Source organism: Daucus carota, chromosome 9 (genome assembly GCF_001625215.2).
Source record: "Daucus carota subsp. sativus chromosome 9, DH1 v3.0, whole genome shotgun sequence".
Taxonomy (NCBI): Eukaryota; Viridiplantae; Streptophyta; class Magnoliopsida; order Apiales; family Apiaceae; genus Daucus; species Daucus carota.
This window is the reverse complement of record NC_030389.2, coordinates 11,132,457-11,156,534: the sequence shown is the minus strand read 5'-3', so window position 1 is coordinate 11,156,534 and position 24,078 is coordinate 11,132,457. Positions and strand designations below refer to the sequence as shown.

General features: G+C 36.7%; 1 protein-coding gene and 1 long non-coding RNA gene across 2 annotated transcripts; both read right to left on the bottom strand.

Annotated features, from left to right (window-relative positions):
* Positions 1-16,203: 16,203 nt before the first annotated feature.
* On the bottom strand, positions 16,204-18,253 carry LOC108200292 (protein TEEBE). Its single transcript, XM_017368398.2, has 3 exons — positions 18,092-18,253; positions 17,206-17,703; positions 16,204-16,888 (listed from the first exon to the last, which is right to left on the bottom strand). The coding sequence occupies exons 1-3, from the start codon at positions 18,171-18,173 to the stop codon at positions 16,368-16,370; spliced, it is 1,101 nt and encodes a 366-aa protein (XP_017223887.1). The 5' UTR covers positions 18,174-18,253; the 3' UTR covers positions 16,204-16,367.
* Positions 18,254-19,881: 1,628 nt separating this feature from the next.
* Positions 19,882-23,862, bottom strand: LOC135149118 (uncharacterized). Its single transcript, XR_010287233.1, has 2 exons — positions 23,068-23,862; positions 19,882-21,272 (listed from the first exon to the last, which is right to left on the bottom strand). It is a non-coding gene; the product is annotated as an uncharacterized LOC135149118 (long non-coding RNA).
* Positions 23,863-24,078: the final 216 nt, after the last annotated feature.

Genomic DNA, 24,078 nt, shown 5'->3' with positions numbered 1-24,078 from the left:
TGAAATTTGCAAGGTGCTCACTGATGATGTGAGTCTGTTGTTCTACATGATGTTTCCGAAGGGAACATTAATTTTTCTTTTATTGGGTTGTTCCAAGTGAAACTGGTATCTTATTTTTGGCATTTTGAAGCCATCTAAGAAAATTGTCCACTGCTTCAGCTGCGGTGTATGCAGGTAAGATAAGATTTTCTTCCTTTTTGGATAGTTTGTAGAACATACGTTTACTTTGTACTCCATGAATCTTTCCAGAAACTGGATGGTAACAAATTGATCAGATTTTTAGAATTACTGCAAGTGCAAGGCGGTGTTCTTGCTCTTACTGTCAGCCTGTTGGTTGAATAATAATGTCTTCAGCCTGCTTCATTAATGATTGACTCGTCTATATCACTACTTCCGCTATACCCTGCAAATACAGTGGCCTTACTTTTATGTTAGCTTCAAATCTATCTATATTGTTAGTAGTTTGGTTATAGCGATCACTGCTTGGCAGTTTCCAATTCAAGAGTAGGAAACTTATATATATACTACAAGGACACGAGAAGTGTGTTAAGCTGCAGAACATCAAGGGTAGGAAACACATGTTTCCAATTCTGCACACAAGGATGCACTGCATCATTTGATCCATCTCATATGTGCATGATCAAATCATATCCACCTCACTTCTCAAACCATGTTATCATTTGCTAATTAAAGTGCATGATCCTATTATACCATGGTATGAAAGTTATAATGTCTTTCAGTCATGGGTGTACTATCTTATTGACAAATGAGTTATGCAAGGAATGAGTGAAGAAATTTAGAAAACATATGGTGAAAGAGAAGACGGAAAACCATTGATAGACCTTACTGTACATATATGGTGAAATAGAAGACAGAATTAGTGTCTTGTTGTTTGTTACCCTTCTATAGTGGAAACAAAAACTGCGAAGAACAGTACAAGAACTGCCAAGGGTTCTTTATATTCAAAGTCATCCTCTAATTTATTCTCATTTTTTTATATTTAATTTCTTCGGTTTACTCCAACAAGTAGTTACTACTAACAGGTTAAGAGTGACACCAAAAATTATTCTAGACCAGTTGCCATGTCTATTTATAGGACTTTATTTTAGTTTACCGTTAAGTTATCCTGGAAAATATAGAATGCACTATTAAATCAAATCATGTACAGTTTGTGCTCGCGTTTTTGTCATTATTTTGTCTTAGTTTTCAATCTTCGTCTCTCACGTGATTTTTTTTCGTTCTCTGTATCAGACAAGGCAGGCTAGAGGACCAAATGATCCATTGCAATAAATGTCGTGAGTAACAGTGCATATTTTGAAGCTTATGCTTTGGCTTACAAATCAATATTAACCTAAGTAAACTAAAGTGTTTTTTAGCTTTAATCTGTGTTATATCTTTTCAAGAGTGTTGCATAGAAAATCCACATACCTGTGTTGAAGGCCTGCTACATCGTTGCTGTCCTATCTGCTTTGAGGTATGCACTTGTTTTTTTTATGTAATGCATTTTGTGTAAGCTCATTGATATCAATGACGATTATATGAAATTTGAACCTAAATATTGTAGTATATGCAACAGGAGCTATGACAGCTATGCCGTTTGGCCATATCATTCACCATCCTTGTCTCCCCGAGCTGATGAAAACTCCGTGAGTGGATATCGTATTCATATAGATAGTACATCTATAGCATGACTCGAACCCTGTATATGCCCTAGTATTAATTAGACTATTTAACAGAAATACGTGCCCTGTTTGCTCCAAGGCGTTTTCTGACATATCTGGGAGATATCCGACTTGGAGATTGAAGCTAAACCAGTTACTCCGCATCTTCAAAACAAATTGGTACCACATTTTTACTCTGTGGCTTACATCCTTAAATGGAGATTTCATGCACACGTAGATTTGTTGACTAGCTTCGTATATAAGATATATGTCGTAATTATAAGTTATTTACATGCTACGTTGCGTGAATATTACAGTGTTTGCTTCTTGTATAAACTGCAGCGACAAATTCATTTTCTGGATGGAAACTAAAGGTAATATTTTTTTTGCAGATTCAGTCATTTTCCATGATTGCAGCTCCATCTCAGTAGTAAGGTCATTAATTTTCCGGTTGCAACATTTACAACACTTTTCATTAGAAACCTTTGAGGAAAATTTTCAGTTTTCTTGGTTGGTTTATCAAAATAACTATGACCTGTTGTGTTAGATGCTAAATTGATATATAGTTTTTGGGCGCTATTTTTAAATCAATTGAACTTATTACTGAATCGAAAAATACTAGCGAAATTATACACTCATAGCAATACTCAGCTAAGTACCAATATCCATAATACGCCTGACCAGATATCATATCTTTTAAAATGATAGTTGAGGTTAAATGAGATGCTTGACAAACAACAGATCATTATGGATGCTAGCTGCATGATCATTACCTTCATAAGCTAGTGAACTACTTAAAAAGCAGGACACCAGCAAAATTTTGTAATTCAAAAAGATCCGAACTTGAATCACTACTATCTGCTCCATCACCCTCATCATTTATGAAATTTGTGGAATCCTCAGAGTAATCAGTCTTATCACCCAAAATTCTGTTGACAAAATGGCTGCATTTTTCTAAAGAAAATTCATTAGATGGCTTAAACTTGAACTTTTTTTTATCATGCAACCAGAACTAATTTTTTGTTTTCTCACTCGCATTGATATTTTTATTTGATGAACAAGAAGGCTTCCTATGAATATTAATATTGTTCATCATGGACGGTTGAGTACTGAACACCGTCACATTAGAACAGTGATCAGAATGGCTCTTTTAATGTCTTTAGAATTGTTTTTCATGAAAGTATGTGCATGAGGTGTTGTTTTGAATAAAATGGCGATGAATTTGAAGAATCGGATGTTGAAGAAAATACTATGTTTAGGTTTCGAAAGTAGCTAATGCTCATTCTCTCCTCCATGTCTCCTTATCTTATATACGTGTATAGTATTCTGCAACTTTCAATCATTATCCTGTACACTTCACATTAATTGCACTCACAATTTATGGTAATACAAGAAGGAAGTTTCCAATTAGCTGCCTAGACTGCATACCATATCATTTGTTTTATTTTTTTTGTCTTCTCACTCGCATTGATATTTTTATCTAATAAACAAGAAGCCTTGTCATGAATATTAATATTGTTCATCATGGATGGATTAGTACCAAACACCATCACATTTTATATACATGTATTAGTATTTTGCAAGTTTCAAACCATTCTCCTGTCCACTTCACATTAATTGCACTCACAATTTATGGTAATACAAGAAGCAAGTTGTCAATTTGCTGCCTGTAGACTGCATACCATATCATTTGTTTTATTTGTGTATAAGTGGATAAACCAAGTTTTAGCAAGTCACATGCTCCAAAAAGATCTGAATTGCCATGCATTAATTCTTATTGCATAATCAAAAGATGGTTGATGAAGGAGGGCATTAATTTTTATAAATTCTAACTACTTTGACTCCTTGTATTTTCTACGTGTATCAGAATTCTTCATATATTTGCCGACTGCACATAAAATTTGATACAAGAACTAAAACTCCAAAATCAAGCTAACACATGAACCAAATATTAATATAAGTTATCATAAAATTCATATGACTACTTTTTCATATAGGCGGGTTCACAACCAACCATATTGCATGGGAAATAGAAATGGTGGAGAAGCACATACATATTAAACATTGCATCGTCTACGTAATTAAACATCAACCGAAAGCATATTTTTTTCACAACTACTAGTCAAGCACACATATTCACTCTATATATAATATCTTTTATTTGAAACCTTAGCATAGTAGGTAAGCATTTTCATCAGGGGCTGGATGAACACGGCCTCCACCATAGTTGATGTGAGGAATAACACAAGTTGAATAGTCGGAACATCTTCATCCTCAGAAACAGAATGTCCAAACTCAAATAAATCGTAGCCATGATAGCACCAGTCTCCATGAAGATAACAAATTTTGTGCAACTATTCTTGTTAGCGACTGTTTTATAGAATGTGATGAGCATATGATGCCTGGCTATGTTAATATATAAAATCTCTCACAGCTTCTTAGCTCAGATGGATGAAAGCAGTGGCGAAAAAGAATAATATTCATATTATATAATTTTTTACCGTTTAACAAAATAAAGAAGTCATGTCCATTTTGATTAGAATGGTGGATACCAACATGATAACATAGAAAACAAAAAATTAATATTCAGATTATGTAATTTTTTACCGTTGCACAACATTATGTAAAATTAACTCTTGCCCCTATCAAGATCCACCTCTGGATGAGAGAAATGAACACTCTACATTATTTTAACCTTACAAATGGAGTAATAAAAATGAGTAGAAGCCTTGTAATACTAAATATAAAATGTTAATGCTGTAACGATATTTCGAATACAATATTTAATTTGATACATTTTAATTTTTAATTAAATATGGGATGGTTTTTTTTTTTATGTTATTTGTCATTTTGATAAATTTAACTTATTTTAAGATCTTATGCGTTAATTAAGTTTATTGACTAAACTCATAAATTTCATTTTATTATATTGAGAAAAAAAAATCATTTCAAACATATATAAGAATATAATATTAGACAATTTTGATAAACTTGCAATTTATAAAAAATGATAATAAGTATTTTGATTATATAGAGAATTAAATTATAATTATATTATTTAACATATTATTTATTTAGGATTTTGGGTTAATTAACTATATTTTTAAAGATAATTTTTCCATAAAACACAGCTGAAAACAATCTCTTAGAACTTTTCTTATATACATGCAAGACTTTTGTATCAGGAATGCATTTTATCTTTTTTGGATGTACAATTTCTGTCACAGCATTTTACGTTTAAATTAATAAGTAATAATACTGTCAATCGTTTCTAACCTAAAACGAGAGTAAAAACGAGCGAAGTAATTCCTATTTAGGATTGATGATAATATTTAGAGAATTAAATTATAATTATATTCTCTAAAAGATTATATATTTAGGACTTTGGGTTGATTAACTATATTTTTAAAGATAATTTTTCCAAAAAACACCATTGAAAACAACCTCTTAGAGCTTTTCTTATATACATGCAAGACTCTTGTATATGTATGGTACATTTTATCTTTTTTGAATGTCCAATGTCTATCACAGCATCTTACTCAAATTAATAAGGAATAATATTGTCGTTTCTATCCTAAACTGAGAATAAAAAAGAGCGAAGTAATTCCTATTTAGGATTAATGATGATTATTTAGAGAATTAAATAATAATTATATTCTCTAACAGATTATTTATTTAATACTTTGGGTTGATTAACTATATTATTTTTTCATAAAACACCATTGAAAACAATCTCTTAGAGTTTTTCTTATATACATGCAAGACTCTTGTATCTGTACTGTAGAATCTTACTTAAATTAATAAGGAATAATATGTCAGTGGTTTCTAACCTAAAACGAGAGTAAAAACGAGCGAAGTAATTCCTATTTAGGATTGATGATGATTATTTAGAGAATTAAATTATAATTATATTCTCTAACAGATTATTTATTTGGGACTTTGGTTGATTAACTATATTTTTAACGATAATTTTTCCATAAAACACCATTGAAAACAATCTCTTAGAGATTTTCTTATATACATGCAAGACTCTTGTATCTGTACTATACATTTTATCTTTTTTGGATGTACAATGCCTGTCACACCATCTTACTAATACTGTAAGTCGTTTCTAACCTAAAACGAGAGTAAAAACGAGCGAAGTAATTCCTATTTAGGATTGATGATGATAAGAGCCACCACTTCAATTCATGCAAGTGTGAAAGTATGACCTATAATAACTGAAGCTATGATTATGTTAACAAATATATCTTCTAACAATAGATAAGAGAACGTGACAGGAAAATCTTAAGCAGATATGAGAAGATATGAGGAACTGACAGAGAATCGGGATGCTTTAAAACAAAGTGAGACAATGGGAATCTGAAATAATTAGTGTTGGCGGAGGAATTTGGTAATCAACAAAGATGAGGTTCATAGCCGGAATCAAGATCTACCACAGTGGTTTTGGCTGCTGGAGTGCGGTGGTTGTGTGTTTGGGCGGCGGCTGAGATCAAGGGAATATATTTCTGCTCTTGTTCTCACAACTCTCGATATATCCCCCGATGTGCCTCCGTACCCCTTTATATAGGGGATCAAGCCATACGTAATTCTATTGAACCAAGACTCCTAGTTTGATCAGGATTAGGCCTCTTTGGGATAAGACCAGCCTTAAGCTGGTGACTTATCTCTTAGAGTTCTACTCTAGTTAGAATTTGCCTTGGGGCCGACTACCTCAGATTTCTAATCCAAATACATCACGGATACAGTGTTGTCTTCAGGACGAGAGATAACACCAACCACGACTCTTTGTGACACGAAGGAGTCATCTAGGAGAGCCATGACCATTCCTTGAAGTATAGGAACGCGTCCTCTCCTCCCGGTGAAGTTCTCACCAAGAGGTAGGAAAGGTAAGGAGCCAGGTTACAAGATCATCTTAATACCCCAATGAGGGCGAACTCACCAGAATACAAGATTCAGACATATGATCGGCCTTCACGTTACCCCTAAGGGCCTTCAAGTGCCATGATCACCTTAAGCCCCCACACGAGAGTTAACTCGGAAGATAACAGGATTGAGGATTGTAGATCATGCCGGGATGAGCCCGGGAACTATCACATGAGCCTGATAACTACCAGATGAGCCTGGTGACTAGTCTTCATATCCCTCGAAAGGGTCGTCTATAAGACATGTAGGTCTTCCTATCCCCCGGAAGGGTGGTCTTCAATATCCCCCTGAGGGTTGATCTTCACGAACTATCAAATAGGCACACCCCTTCCCATAAAATGGGTCTTCTATATTTCATCCCGCTATGCTAGTATATTTGCACAAGGGATGCGCCTTCAGAGGACACATCCTTCCGTGAGATGAACCCAAGTGGGCGCACCCTCGTCTAAGAAGACAACAACCTGGATAGTTTGATTCATCCTCGTACCTTTGTTTTCAACTCTATCATAGGTGCACATTCACTCCTTATCTGAGTACATAAGACAAGCCCCTCAGAGGCTGAGCCCTCCGAGGGCCACGCCCTCCCGAGGGTCGAGCCCTACAAGGGCTCGGAGGGCCACGCCCCTCCGAGGGCTCCGAGGAACGATATGGCCGAGCCCTCCCGAGGGCCGCGCCTTCCAAGGGCACCTTCGAGGGACGAGAGGGCCGAGCCCTCCCGAGGGTCGTGCCCTCCGAGGGCTCGGAGGGCCACGCCCCTCCGAGGGCTCCGAGGGACGAGAGGGTCGAGCCTTCCCGAGGGCCGAGCCCACGGAGGGCTTGGAGGGCCACACCCCTCTGAGGGCTCCGAGGAACGAGAGGGTCGAGGGCCGCGCCCTCCCGAGAGACGAGCTAATTTTATATTTGTCTAGATCAACTAGGTACGTACCCGGCCCAACAAGGGCCGAGCCAAATTTGCCTATAACAAGTACTCCCCAAATTTTCTTGATATTGAAGATATCACGGGAATTTTTATACCGTGCCGCACATATTCATCTGAGGGCGCGTCTACGCGTAGAGACGCGACGTAAGCCGTTTTCGTTCCTCGACATTTCAGGGTGCAGGCTTTGCACAGGCCTTGCTAGTATATAATGTCAGTGTCTTTGAACATTTAGCCAAGTGGCGTGCCTTTCGGCTACTTTTGGTGGATGTTTTCACCTTTTATTTTTGTTATGGGCATTACATTTTTCTATTACCGCCCTGGTGGCTAAGCATGAGGCTGGCGCGCCATCATGATATGTTCATGTTATGAACACTCCATGTGTGGACACAAAGCAGGTGGCGTGGCCCTATTGCAATGTAGTCCCTTTCGATCTTTTCCAAGAATAGTGTAAGTAGAAAGTGCAGCCTACAAAACGGCGCAACCCTACTCGCGGTGTCATTTCTTTTCTTCCAAAAAGTGTACAAGTAGAGGGCGCAGCCTTAATTTTTTTGCGTAAAATATTCGCTTATGTATGAAAATCGTGACTGAGGACTACTCTCTAGTCTATTCATCATCCCTTATGGGACATCACGCATCTTGACGTGGTTTAAATAGTTTCGGTATATCGCACAGGTCCCAGACCTTATAGCTTAATGGGGAATCAATAACATAAAGGTTTATTCAAAGCGTATAATGGATATGTAAGGAGCGTATAGCGTATTATGGTTATGTAAATAACCATAGCATCCAGAGTAAATCGTGGATGATTAATATTCATAGTATCCAGAGCTGATCATGGATAATTAGGCAACCCTTTGAAAGGCCTTAAGTGCATCACGATCAAAGACCTCGTAGGTATCATGATGCATCCGTGAAATATGAAGGGGTCGTCCTAATCAAGGTGGACAGCTCCTCTAGGATGTTGGACTTGACCTCATGACGCGCCCTGTTGGGGGGAGGCACACCTTCCGAAAAATATTAATCCTGGAAAAATGACTTTGGAACTTGAGGCGCGCCCTATTAGGAGAGAGCACGTCTTTCAAGTATATTTGTCCTTCACATTATTTTTGTCCTCGGGTGACGCTCAATTGGTTGAGTTGGGGCATGCATCGTGAAAGGCCAATAGACTCGTCCCTTAGTGAACCTGCATATCACTCCCAACGGGCACGTCCTCAGGCACTTCCTCAAATGCTAGAATGCCATCCTCTAGCACGAGAGGGCGCGCCCTAAGAAGGGATGTGACCTCCTCAATACTATTGAGCTCCTTCATGCGGATGTTTGTCTTCACACAAAATCATATTAAGCAATAAATGCATCAAACATACCTGAGGGCGCGCCCTGCCAGAGGGAGGTGCGCAATTCTTTCTCTAACAGTGGTCCTTTTCAGAGGAAGGTGCGACTATTCGTAGTTAGACAAATCATTATGTAGGAATGTGCATCCCTATTACACCTAAAACTCTTATTTTGACTCTTTTGATTTTTACAATATTGAGGGGCGCGCCCTTTATTTCATGAGAGACGAACTCATCATTTTGGTTTTGTGTAAGAGCTTAGGTAGACACATGAACACATAATATAAAATTTCGTACCTCAGGGTGCGTCCTGTTACAAGAAGGCGCGACTACTCCTCACGGCGAAGAGGTGCATGCCTCATACAGGTCGTCGAACACCACATTACCTATGATTTTATGCATGCGGTATTCCTAAAGAACCAAATACTGAGGGGGTTTAGTATTTACCCGAAAGCGCGGCCGGTCAGGGGAGGCGCGCATTCCAACGTGCTAGTACTCCAACGGGCGCGCACTCCACGTGTCGGTCCCTCAACGCAACAGCACTTCAACGGGCGAGTGCTCCATCGGGCGCGCCCTTAATGTGCCAGCACTTCAACGCACTAGCACTTTTGACAGGAGAGCGCGCCGAGGGCCGAGCCCTCCCGAGGGCCGCGCCCTCCTCAGGCCGAGCCCTCCGCATGCCGCGCCCCTCTGAGGGCTCCGAGGAACGAGAGGGTCGCGCCCTCCCGAGGGCCGTGCCCTTTCGAAGGTCGAGCCCTTCTAGGGCGACGCCCTTCCACATAGGTCGAGCCCTCCTGTTCAGGCTGGAGGCGAACTCCTTCCTGTACAGGCTAGAGGTGCGCCCTGTCAGGGAGTGTCAAGGGGTTCAACCCCATGGTGGTGGCCGAACACCACATTACCTGTAGTTTTCTATATGCCATACTTCTTGAGAATTCAGTAACGAAGAGAAGTAGAATGGAGTTTTACCTAGAGGCGCGCCCTGTCAGAGGAAGGCGCGCCTTTTGAATGTGTCAGATCTCCGAAAATCTCATCCTTCGATGACTCCTTTTTCCAGGTCTTCGAAAATCGTATCCTTCGATAACTCCCCATTCCAAAGAACCTTGCTCGTAGATTAGGTTACTCCTAGAATTTCGCTGATGATCATCCTCCTTCGAACTCCTGATGGAGATATCATCCTCTTCTGAAGAAGTAGATAAAGGTCTCATCTTCTCTTGTTTTCTTGCCATTGCCCTGCCGAAAAACGCTCCCCCTCTATGTACGAATCTCCGTCGCGCGACATCTCTTCCTCCTAAGATGAAGATCTTGAATAGCCTCTCCTTCTAGCGCCATTTTGTTGACGGAGGAATTTGGTAATCAACAAAGATGAGTTTCATGGCCGGAATCAAGATCTACCACGGTGGTTTTGGCTGCCGGAGTGCGGTGGTTGTGTGTTTTGGGGGTGGCTGAGATCAAGGGAATAAATTTATGCTCTTGTTCTCACAACTCTCGATATATCCCCCGATGTGCCTGCGTACCACTTTATATAGGGGATCAAGCCGTACGTAGTTCTATTGAACCAAGACTCCTAGTTTGATCAGGACTAGGCCTCTTTGGGATAAGACCATCCTTAAGCCGGTGACTTATCTCTTAGAGTTCTACTCTAGTTAGAATTTGCCTTGGGGTCGACTACCTGAGATTCTTAGTCCAAATACATCACGGATACAGTGTTGTCTCCACTACGAGAGATAACACCAACCACGACTCTTTGCGACACGAAGGAGTCATCTGGGAGAGCCATGACCATTTCTTGAGGTGTCGGGACGCGTCCTCTCCTCCCGGTGAAGTTCTCACAAAAAGGTTAGACAAGTAAGGAGCCAGGTTACAAGATCGTCTCAATCCCCCAATGAGGGCGAACTCACCAGAATACAGGATTCAGACATATGATCGGCCTTCACGTTACCCCTGAGGGCCTTCAAGTTCCATGATCACCTCAAGCCCCCACACACGAGTTAACTAGGAAGATAACAGGATTGAGGATTGTAGATCATGCCTGCATGAGCCCGGGAACTATCAGATGAGCCTGATAACTACCAGATGAGCCTAGTAACTAGTCTTCATATCCCTCGGAAGGGTCGTCTATAAGACATGGTAGGTCTTCCTATCCCCCGAAAGGGTGGTCTTCAATATCCCCCGAAGGGGTTGATCTTCATGAATTATCGAATGGGCACACCCCTTCCCATATAATGGGTCTTCTATATTTCATCCAGCTATGCTAGTATATTTGCACAAGGGATGCGCCTTCAGAGGACACATCATTCTGTGAGATGAACCCAAGTGGGCGCACACTCGCCTAAGGAGACAACTACCTGGATAGTTTGATTCATCCACGTACCTTTGTTTTCAACTCTGTCATAGGTGCACATTCACTTCTTATCTGAGTACATAAGACAAGCCCCTCAGAGGCCGAGCCCTCCGAGGGCCGCGCCCTCCTGAGGGTCGAGCCCTCCAAGGGCTCGGAGGGCCACGCCCCTCCGAGGGCTCCAAGGAACGATATGGCCGAGCCCTCCCGAGGGCCGCAACCTCCAAGGGCTCGGAGAGCCACGCCCCTCCGAGGGCTCCAAGGAAAGAGAGGGCCGCGCCCTCCGAGGGCTCGGAGGGCCACGCCCCTCCGAGGGCTCGGAGGGCCACGCCCCTCGGAGGGCTCGGAGGGCCACACCCCTCTGAGGGCTCCGAGGAATGAGAGGGCCGAGGGCCGCGCCCTCCCGAAAGACGAGCTAATTTTATATTTGTCTAGATCAGCTAGGTACGTACCCGGCCCAACAAGGGCCGAGCTAAATTTGGCTATAATAGTTAGAAAAGACTGCACTCGGAAAATAATTTATGTATCATTATCGTAATACATTATTGTAAGGCTGTAATCAAAACCTGGATCTCTATATAAAAGACCTCATTGTAACATTAAAGATCATCAGTTTTTGGAATACAACATCTTAAATTTCTCTACACTAATTCTTCTTATGGCAAAAAATTTACGCCAGTGAACAACATGAATGCTAAATGAACTGACTTGATATTTGCAGTTTGGTTAATTTTATTTCTGAGTAATAAGTGTTTATTTCTGAGAAAATTTTGAATATGCATTTTTACGCAATTGTTTCATCATTACTATCATGTACAGAAAAAGAGCTACAATAACAATCTTTTATATTTTAATTTTAAAACCAAGTCTGAAATTATTAAGGCATTTTAATAATTATATAATTATATGTCGAAAATTTTAATTATTATGTTCTAGTTTCATACGTTTTTATCCTATTTACATATGTGAATTTTAATTGTTTTCGTGTTACCAAAAAGTTATTAATTTCTATATTTGGTAAATTGAACTTGTTTTAAGAATTTAGGGTTAACTGAGTTTATCAATTATTCTCACAAATTTCATTTTAAATTAGTAATTATTTTTGTTCATTTCAAAAATATTTAAAAATAGAATATTTGTTCATTTTGATAAACTCTTAACTTATAAAAAAATTATGAACAGTAACTCTTTCCCAAAAAGCATGAGATTTAAATATTATTTTTATATTATCTAAAAAAATGTACTAGATCATTTAATTAGCAATTTGGGTCGATTAAATTTTTTTTAAAGATATTATTTCAATAAAAATGATAAGGTTGAGGCTTGAATTATTTTAGCATCAAATTAATAAAAATTTGAAACTAAAAATTTGTTTTATTTTTAAATCAATATTATATAATATAACTTAAAGGCATATATTACTTAACACACCGATATACATCTTCATAATCTCAAACATAATATAACTTAAAAGCATATTTTACCTTACATCAGAAGTCTTACATAGCTGCTCTAAACGTCGAGGATACAAGTCTACTACGAAATACACATTTATAATTCTTCCGTCGATTACATAATACTTCTACTAAAATTCTACTTGCAAATCCAACCACGTCTAGCACATCAGTTCATCACACTATCACCCTTACCTGAAATATCCCTCTCCAGAATTCTTATCTGTAAAGTTAGTACATAAAAAAGGGATGAGCTCATAAAACTCAGTAAGCATATACGTACAATTCAGCTGAGTTTTATTCACAAAACTTAATGACCCAAATCAATGTCTCATTAGAGTCATCAAAATATTTTACACATCAAGATGAGTATTTAAACACGTTCACAAGTTCACACGTTCTACTGTGGGGGATCCCGACCGGCTAAACAATTAGTTTAGCTTTACTTCCCGAAAGAAGCATCACACTTTGCTTCCCAAAGGAAACATCACACAGAGAATCAATGTAAGAATACTCATTTCTCATCAAGAAATCATCAATAATATATTCACCAAAACATCATAAAATATCAGAGTAAAGGGTATAGTATATACTTATAGTGCACAACGTTCTCGAGTCCTACAACTTCGTTCCCTAAAATGCTCACACATTTATTTATTATTATAAGTCACACCTATAATAATTCTTTAATCACAGCTAACCTAATTAAAAATAACTAAACCAACAAAATTATAAAAATAATCACAAATTAGGAATAAATAAGTAGACGTACCAAATTTAGCATCTATGCTTCTTAATTTTAGTAAGTCAGCATGTGTGGTGTATATACAAGGAAAGGAGAGATTTTCCTTCTTTTTATTCTCGATGTGGTACGGTGAGTATGGTTTTAAGAAAACAACAGTGCGGCGCCTAGGGCTGACGACAGGGTAGCGCCTGCCTCGGCTAACATATTTTTAACTACCAAATAAATATTCTATTAATCCAACACACATCAATTACGCACAAAATTTGTTCAAACTTTCAATTAAATTGCAAATAGTAATCATTAACATAATAATTCAAATAATAATAATCTTTTGCTATCCCATTGCTCCGAAAAATAGATATATCAAATACAATTTCATAAACTCATCAGACTGAAATAAAATGAAATATAAGCTTTATTCTTCTCATTCTGAAACATAATACCAAAATAACTTCTGAAACATCGGGTTATTACGATACATATTAATCAAATGTTATTCAGAACATCAAGGATGATACCAGACACATACAGAGGCATGCATCCTCCTTACATGGAGTTACATAAGACATCATTATAAATTTTTAATTCTATTACAAATTCTATGATAAAATAGATATAAAATGTGATTCTAATATAGAATACTACATGATATACATATATATATATATATATATATATATATATATATATATATATCTTAAATAATTTAATGTTTAAAATTTGAACCAAAAAATGATTTTTGAAACTGGTTCCATAGTAGAATAATTCTGGATAATTTTTATTCTGCTATAAAATCATGTTGGAATATAACATAATTTTCAATGATTTTTGAAATAAAAAATTGTATAATTTTGTCTTCGGTTTACTAATTGAAATTATATATATATTTATAAAAAATATATGCATTATGTATACATTTATATTAGTGTGCTACGTCATATAAGAGTGTATGCTATGATATGCTACACACACAGAAAGATATATATGTGACAAAAATGATCGTATAAATTAATATGATGTATAAAAATTACTAAATTAACGGGATGGTCTCCTTATGTATTAGATTGGATGAATGAAACGTATATATATAAAAATTTGAACTATTCTTGGTTTAAATTGGATTGGGTCGGTTTATAAAAATCAAAACTCATGTCCAACCATTAAAATCGGGTTGATGTATTTTTAACCCAAATATATATGCGGTAGGAAAAATCGGTTTGAATCGGTTGAAATATGTTCGATTTAATCGGGTTAGGCGGGTTTTTGTACACCCCTGTTGATACACAGAAGTCTTATGAACAGACAGATTCTCCGGAGTAAATCATCCACGACGGCAGCAAATTTTGAATCCTAACAATATTTTCTCAGGTACATTCTGGACAGTAGAAGAAAATACTTCTGTACAAAGTATTTTTGCCCGGGCATAGATACTTCTGCAGATAAAATTGATTCTTAAAACCTCTGGCCGCGCAACACACATTCCAGGATATTTCTCTATCAATTGAGAAGCAGGAAGAGCAGTTTTATAGAGCTCTTGTCGTCCCCCGTTATGAATTATCTAATCGTGATATCTTCAAGTTCTATGCTCATGCCCAACATTCTAATAGGCCTTTTCAACTCTTTTCTTTTTCTAGAATCTCTGGCATTGTAATGAACAAGTTGAGCGCATCTGTTAAGCATTTTTAACTCCTGATAATCCTTTCCACAAGAATTCTTCACATTATATTTTAGGGTAAGCGGAAGGGGCAATTTGATCAAGTTGAGAAGTTTCAAGTACACTCTTCTTCATCCATTATTAAGCATTCCCTCATGTTCTACAATTTTTCTCCTGGAACATATCTAATCTTCACCAAATGACCGAGTTCATTCAGATAATTGCTTATGCAGTTGCCAATAATTCAAGGATAAACTTGAACAACTAACCACACACATCATCTCCAGCTTGAACAAGTCAGCCAAGTACCTGGATGTCCCAACTATTCTTACTAATTATCTTTGTACAGCGGGACTTCAACAACTGCCACCAGGACAAGCTCCAGCAGGTGAGAATCAAGGTTTAAATCCTACGAACACTGATTACCCTGCTCCAGTGGCTCCTGGAACAAATGTTCCATTGACACAAGCGCCCCAACAAGCCCGCGGTCTCTAACTCAGGATGGAGAGCCTATTGCACCAAGTATCTAACATAAGATGTTAGATGCTCCACCAGCTCTGCCTCGGGCAAGGCCAGAGAGTCTATGCAGACAAATCAAACCAGTTTGTTTGCTCAGGTAATCTCTTGTGACGATAGGTGTTTAGTCGCATGATCCATTTAAGGTTGATTTAGATATGAACATATAAATTAGGTCTGAATCAGTGGTTGGCAGAAGAAATGCAAGGTTCTTAAAAGGTTGGAAACTGAAAAAATTTTGTATTTGATGCAAGAAAATCCTTTATCATTTCCTCTCAATATCCTTTATCATCTTGACTTGTTTACTAGCTTCCTGATAGTAACAATTTATATGGGATATTGCCCTGCAAGTTGTGGGTATATCTTTGTTTTTTGTAACCTCAGGTGTCGATTTCTTAATGAAGGCTGTTGGAAAAGATTGTACTGCTTTATTCAGTATCCCTGCATTGTTAAATTATTTATTTACCATACATTTTTGTTATGTGCATCCGTTAGCAAACTGTTTATACAATTTGTGGTTGCCAAAACATCCCTGATTCATATTAGTATGCAACTATAATGATGGCTAAAACCAGCATTCCATCTTATCATTTTACAGCATAAAGCTTCTCCTTTTTTGCCCTTCCAAATTTTGCGAAAGATATTAATGGACTACATAATGAAAGTGATCGATATTTCGTTTAGCACAAGATAGTAGGGATCTAATAGTTTAAAAGATTACATATTCAAAGACGGCAAGTCGAATCAAAAGACAGTTTCAAGCTCTCTATAGTACAAATTAAGCTCAGCCTCGAGGAAGAGTACCTCTCAGACTCTTTAACATTTAAGCAACAGGGGTAACCTTGACTTCATCAAGAACAGGACCGCATAAAGATCCGATGTCACCAGCTTTTGTGTGGTAGAATGAGCTGTAGAAAGTTAATCGAGTTCTGCTCGAGACAGCTGTGAACTTGAAAGTCTCGGTTTTTGATAATCCTTTACCTTGAGATGTGAATGGAACTTTGAACATCTCCTTTGCAGCAAATGCTTCGACCATCATTGATCCGTGGCAATTGTTCTCTGCATCGCCAACAGTGAAAGTGAGACTGTAAACCTTCTTGGGGACTGTCCGGATGATCTGTGCGATAGCACTTTCTCTGCCTGCAACCAATTCAATCGCAGCTCGTCCAGAGGGAACTTTGAAATGCTTTGCGTCGATGAACTTGACAGCTTTGAGAGATTCAATGATCCATCCAGGAAGTGGGGAAGATGGATCTTCGACTCGGGGTGGGAGAAGTACACCGTGAGAAGAGTTGATCAAAAGATGAGGACCCTCCTCAAAACCACTATTTTTCACTAAGTTACCTGTGATGAATCGGTTCACAAATACATATGTTAATTGCGAAGGCATAGATATGTTGGTTGATTGTTACATCCTGGAACTAAATCACTTTAGCCACTAAATATTGAAATCTTTCCTATGTGAGTTGCAGAAGTCTTGTCATTGCATATTTGAATTGAATTTCAACTATGATAATCCTCTAAGATCAAAACCCAATTATAATGGAATGATTATAGTAATGAAACCATCACATCAGCACTTAAATTATAGATTTAAAACAAACTTTAGGGAACATATACAAAAAAAATTGGATACTGCTAAAGATAGTTGCTGTACAAACCTTTGGTATACTGTGCAGGAAAGAGCTCCTTGATTGCAATTGCATCCAAGAGTGGACCGCAGCTGGGATCCTCTTGAACCCCAGGATTGTGCAGAATCACCTTAGCAACATCCGAAGTTGCAACAAATCCCCACGCATAAACATCGCCACCCATACTATCATACAAAGTTTGAAGTGGAAGATCTCCGGTTTGAGGAGGCACTGAAACCCTCAAGACCTCATTCTGAGCACAAGTTCTGGAAGCCCCAAAGGTAAGTGCATAATGAGACCCCTTTTTAACAGGAATTGTCTGTGACACCGAGGCTTCATTCCCAAGCCGAATGGCATGGATACCGTGGGCTACCGGAAAGTACATTCCTCCGGGTTGGGGTCCCCCAGAAATGTACTCAACCAAACCATTGATTTCCCATTTGGGGAGTCCATACTTTCCTGTAATTACTGTTTTCTTGAGGTCACTTGGTTTTGGTGACTCTTCAAAGTTGCCATTAGCAAGTAGTCCTAAACAAACAAACTCATCTTTTAGCTCTCATAACCATAAACTTCAGCAACACTTATATTTACAAGATAAAGATCAAAACTTTACACTATACATCAACTAAACTCAAGCCATTTTTCACTACTTCACTTCAAGAACACAACCACAGATATCTTTCTTGTAATTTTTGTGTTTTAAATATGTTTAAACTATTACAAATAGATCCATGACATTCTTGAAAATGTAAAGATGGTATCTTGTAATTACATGAAAAGGGTAAGTGTATATTAGGAAGGAACACAAACTTTAACACAAGTGCAATATAAGATTTTGCAGTGAGCAAAGTAGAGGGTAAGTTTAGTATTACAATCAAGTAAGATAACTGAAGAGACAGTAAAAAATAATGTTTACCTTCAAGAGGAACAGCTGCAAGAGCAGAAGCAGTGAAGAAGATGAAGGCTGAGAAGAGAGCTGCTAAAGTGAATGTTTTCATTTTTTATTTCTTTCAGAGAACAGGGGAGAGGAATGGATGTGGGAATTGCCAAACTATGGTTTCTTATAACGATGCTGAGTATATAATAATATATCATGCTACAAGCATACACCATACTCATGACTGAGATCTCAGCACATTCAAAATAATCGGGGCTAAAATATTTATTACAAAATCGATTTAAGTTTAAATATAATATTTTTTTTCTCAGTAGTTAGTATTCTCAATTTTTTAAAAATATATCTACTTATTTATATAATCGGATCAAGAAAAGTAGAAGACACAAGTAGTTTCTGTTTCTCAGAAATAGGTTCTGTATCCTCTTTCAGACGTTAAGTCGGCCGAGCATTGGGTTTAATGATTTGTCTAGTCTCGTTTTAAATTTTGTAAAGTCGGATATTTTGTGAAAATTTTGATTGAATTACTATCGAAGATGAATGTTATGATTATAACAGAGGCGGCAGAAATAATTAACAGTATTGCTTTATTACGAGAGGAGGCAGGTAGATTTAAATGAGAATAGAAAGAGCGTATCTACCACTCTGCCCAGCTTTCAAATTCGATAATTGTCGTAGTTACGAGAGAGAAAATGATGACTAAAGTTTATCAATCAAATAAAGTTTTGATCTTATCCATTTTTATAATTTCATCTGCACTACAATTTTAGCAAAGTGCTGAAAGGTGCAAAGTTGCATTTGTCCATGGATTAGGTCACCCATGTTCTGGTTGTTTGATGATAACAAAATGGCCGACTCTCTTTTTTCGATAAGTATTCAGCTGACATGAGAAGACTCCTGTGCGGACTATAGCAGGGGCGACGAAAGACAAAATTGTCGAGTTTTCCTTATTTTCGTGCTACTCGAGGTGGCAATATGGTTGCAAAATCATTAAACCAATTCAAACCAAATCAAATTTGTGAATTTGAATCACATTTAAAAAATAGATTTGGTTTGGTTCATAATCTCGCATTTCTCACAAAATATGGATCTATCTACATTTGTCTATCTCTTTTTAAGATTTCTTAATGACATACACTTTTGTGTTTTTTTCCCTTCTTCTTTTTGCTTATCATTTTATTGAAATTATCATTTTATCAAATTTAAATTATGAATTTCTCTATTTAAATTTTAGTTTCACTAATTTTAAGTATTTGTACAGTTTTATAAACTCTTAAACAAATAATAATTCATTTTATTACATTTGAGTCAAGTATCAACCCATAATTTAGTGCTTAGAACACACACACCCACACCCAAACGTATATCCTGTGATTCGAACTCATAACCTTTCTTGGATAAGTCAAGAATTTGAACCACTACATCAACTCACACACCCATATAAAATATTGGTATATTCACTATTTTATTATATTATGAGAAAAGTGCACTATGTGTACCAGCACTTTACTCGGTACAACTTTTTTAATACCGTAATTCCATATCCTACATATGAAATTCTGCACTTAAGAATTTTCAGCAGCCAGTGTACCACAGTCAAATAAAGTGTGACGGCGTGAGAATAGTTTGTAATCTCATCTCTCTCTCTTTCTAAGACGACAGCAGCTGTGACGGCCCGGGAATCCGGGGGCTGGATTCTGACGTCACCACATAAAACCCATTTTTAAACACTTTTGGAAACCTGTTTTGTTTTTTTTTTTTTTTTTTTTAAAGATAATGAAAATCCAAAAGAATTTTAATACTTGAAAACATTTAATAAAAGATTTGAAAGACGTTAAATAAAAGATTTAAAAGAGAACATCTTCACCCCCAAAACAACAGGATCGCTTCCAGGTTACAGTATTGAAATTAGAATCAACCACTATTATTACACAACATCTCTTACCAAATCAGATCATCTTCGATAAGAAGAATCACTGTCAACTATTCCAGCTATGACTTACACTTGAATCTCTATAGCACGGCTCTAGCTTGCACCAACCTCATCAACTTTCCTGAACACTCCTCGACCACTGGATCCTCAACTCTGTCTCCTCGCCTAGCATTAGCCTTATTCACAATCTCAATCAATCATCTCATCTTTAAGCCTTTCTGAAATGGTTAAAAGAGAATAGCAAGAGTGAGCAACAATGCTCAGCAAGTAGTAATAAACAATGAAAATTCTGAAATGATATAACAGAAGTTCATGAGTTCAAGATATAAAAGGATTCAACCTGAGTTCACGAGTTTAGGTATTGTATAAGAAAATCACAATACCTTGCAGCAATTGAATACTGAGGAATTCAATCTTTCCAAAAGAATTATTGAATTGGACTATCACATTTTAATTAAAACCAAGGTTAGGCAGCTGATCAGTTCCGCACTAACCCCGAGCAGGCCCCGCCATGCTCTATCACTGGATCCAAGGCACTCATTGGCCTAACATGACCACGAATCTGGTCCACAGGTTTATATAAAAACAATAATCCAATTCTCTAATTCAATTCAAGAAGCCAATGTAAATTAACAGAACATCATCATAAATATCATCAACAACAGAATAATTCCAATTCAAACTTTGATAATAATCTATTCATAAATCATGATCCTTCATTTCATAAATCACAGTTCAGGAAATCCTCAACTATTCAGTATCCTCCATTATCGGCTAAGCAACTGAATTTAGCCTGCTAAACCAGCATGACAATGGCGGGTTGAATAATCAAGAAGATCCCAATTCATTCAAAGCTCCAACTATCACTGAGCAACACATGCTTCAATGACAATCTGAACTTCGAATTAATTAATAAAACGGAAATTCTTTAGAAACTTGAAGAATAGAAAGAATAGATCCGAACATATGCACTTTTAAATATAGAAAGGAAAGGTACGAATTCTTGCAACAGATACCAAAGGAATGGATCAGAATATTTGCAATATATCCAAGAGAAGGGTTTAGGATACTTGCCTTAAATCTGACTCCAGTTTCATAGCTCAACCTCATCTTTCAACTTTCACAATCTATGCATCTCGTAATCTCTAGACCATCTCTAGCTATACTCTATTCGCCACATCACTTCGCTTACTCGATTCATCCCTTATTCGCTTTGCAATACCATTTCGACTTCCTGATGTCTTCGAGCGTACACGTCTCGTCTAAGTCCTTTACAAAAATAAGATAATACTATAGTCACTAAACAATATATCGCATATACATATCACGTATATCGATACCCACTTATATACCCCTTTAAACTTATCACATATCACTTAACACGTAATCATGCTTGGACTCTATCATATAGTCAAGTCGTATTCCCCACAACATATTACCAATCACTTATCATATGAATCCTATCGAAAATCCGACATCATCTCGTCTATTTATTAGACTATCCACCTGTTATCCTATCTCAATCAACAATCAACCAACCAAATCCAATCATGATAATCCATATCTTCTTATCCAATATCAATCAACTCACGACACTATGTCATCCAAATCTTTTATCACACATGTATACTATCATGAATAAACATGTATATCACGTAATCATCAATTAATAGCAATCAAATAACATATGATCACATTGTGCATATTTAACAACAATTATTCACATTCTCGACTCCATCATATTATTATGTTATATCAAACTAGACTTTATAAGCTTCTGTCTCTCTTTCGTTTCACTTGATTCCGACTTACGGATCAAAAGTTATGCTCAAAACAGTTTTCTCACTCTCCTATCGCCACATAACACATCAAACAGATAGCATACAACATATTTCATATAAGGTCTCCCATCCCAATTGATATTAAATCAAGTCTTGGGTTTAAAATGATTTTTCGGGAATTTTCCAGAATTTTTAAACATTTTTCGGAATTAAAATCGATAAAAGAATCACTTTTCAAATAAATAATCAAGTCCCAAATACTTGAAATTGGACTTGAAATCCTTCATAAACAATTATCGAGCCTTGAAAATAATTTGGAAAATATTTTAAAGCTCGAAACTATTTTTCGGAATTTTTAAATCAAAAAGAATTAATTAAATCCAATTAATTAATCAATTAAAATCAATTAATAATTAATTAAAATAATTAATCAATTAATATTTAAATTAATTGACCAATTAAAATAATTAATTACTAATTAAAAGTAATTAATAAACTAATTTAGATTTATTTTTGAATAAACAAATATTTAAAAAAACATTTTTGAATTTAAAATCAATAATTTTCGAGATTAAAATAAATAAATAAAATGTTTTTTGAAAAGATTTAAAACTCCAAGGTTCACTGTGCAAACTTTTTAAACTATTAGGGGACTGAATTGAAAACTTATAAACTTCAGGGTTCACACCGTATCATTTTAATAAGTTTGGGGATCAAATTGTAATTTGACCCCCGGTCACCATCTCCGACTAGCCTTCGCCGGATTTTCGCCGTGAAACGGCTACAAAGCTCCAAACTTCACCAAAATGTGCAGATATAGCCTACATACTATCAGGAACTCATTTGTGGGTTTCGTTTTTGCAGAGGGCTGATAAAATGGCCTGAAAATCGCCGGAAAGACGGCGTTGCCGCCGCCCCTCCCCAGATTCCGGCGAGTTATTCAGAGCTCCAACACCACAAATAATTATATACACATATTCTAATCATCACCAGGAACGTTTTTATAGCTTTAACGTCTACCCAGGTTAAGCCGAAGTGATTCTCCGGCAAGAATTTAAAGTTTTCCGGCCAATACTCAAGAACACTCAAGAACATCTTGTCAAGAATCAAACAACATTTTCTATATGTTTCCAAACTCCAAATTCAACATATAATATACCAAAACGACGAGAACAACACGTACTACAACATGGTATCATCAAAACAACGGAACAATCACGTTTGCGAAAATTCATCATTTAAGTAAGATAAATTCGAATTTTATAAAAATAATCTAACATCACCTGTTGAATCTGCATACAAACCGATGATTAAACATGATTCTACGCTTCGATAGCTTCGTTTTGACTATTCATACGCCTCCATCGGATTCCAATAACACCTTCAAATCTTCGTTTGATTACGAAGAACACGAAGAACACACTTCGGTTTCTCTCGGTATTCGTGAAAAGAAACTGGTGAAATGATTTTACGGGTGAAAATCAGCTATAGAAAAGTCTATTTATATTTACAAATAATTGGTACCCCTTTGGATCGTTTATGACATGAAAATACGTATTTAATAGCTTTATATTAATAAAACGGGGTCCAATCGGTACCGGTTTTCGAGATAACCATCAAAACGGGGTGTTTTTAATCAATCATTAGTATGCGGGTCCCATTTGCAATTATTACAAGATAAGAATTAATATAATAATCAAAATATCTAGTTTCACGCTTATCGAGACAAACTGGATAATAATCAACAATTCAAATACCCGCAAAACTCCGCCGGACCGACTCCGGGAAAAACCGTACTCCGGATCGAAAAAGTCAAAACACGAAAAGTGTCCGGAATATTCAAATTAGGCTAAAGGTGAGTTTTGTTGAAACTTCCGGGAAGAAAATTTGCTACCTCGTTACGAGTGAACGGTTTTACGGGAGTCAAATAATTAATAAATAAATATAAATATACGCAATTAAATCCGTAAATCGATTATAAAATCATCTAACATTCCATAAATCGATATGAAAATATCCAAATAAACTATATTTTCTCCTGAGCATATAGAAATTGGAATCTCTCAAATACGAACACATATGAGCAGTTAACTCAATAAACCAGATAACACAAAATTCACAAAAATTCATATATTAATCATATAATATTAATAATTAATCATAACTAATTAACAAATAAATTCACCAATACCACTTAATCACATAACACACATATATTCACATAATATTCATTCAGAATTTTCAAAACAATATATGAAAAAATCAGTTTTGAAAATACAATTATTTATCAATAA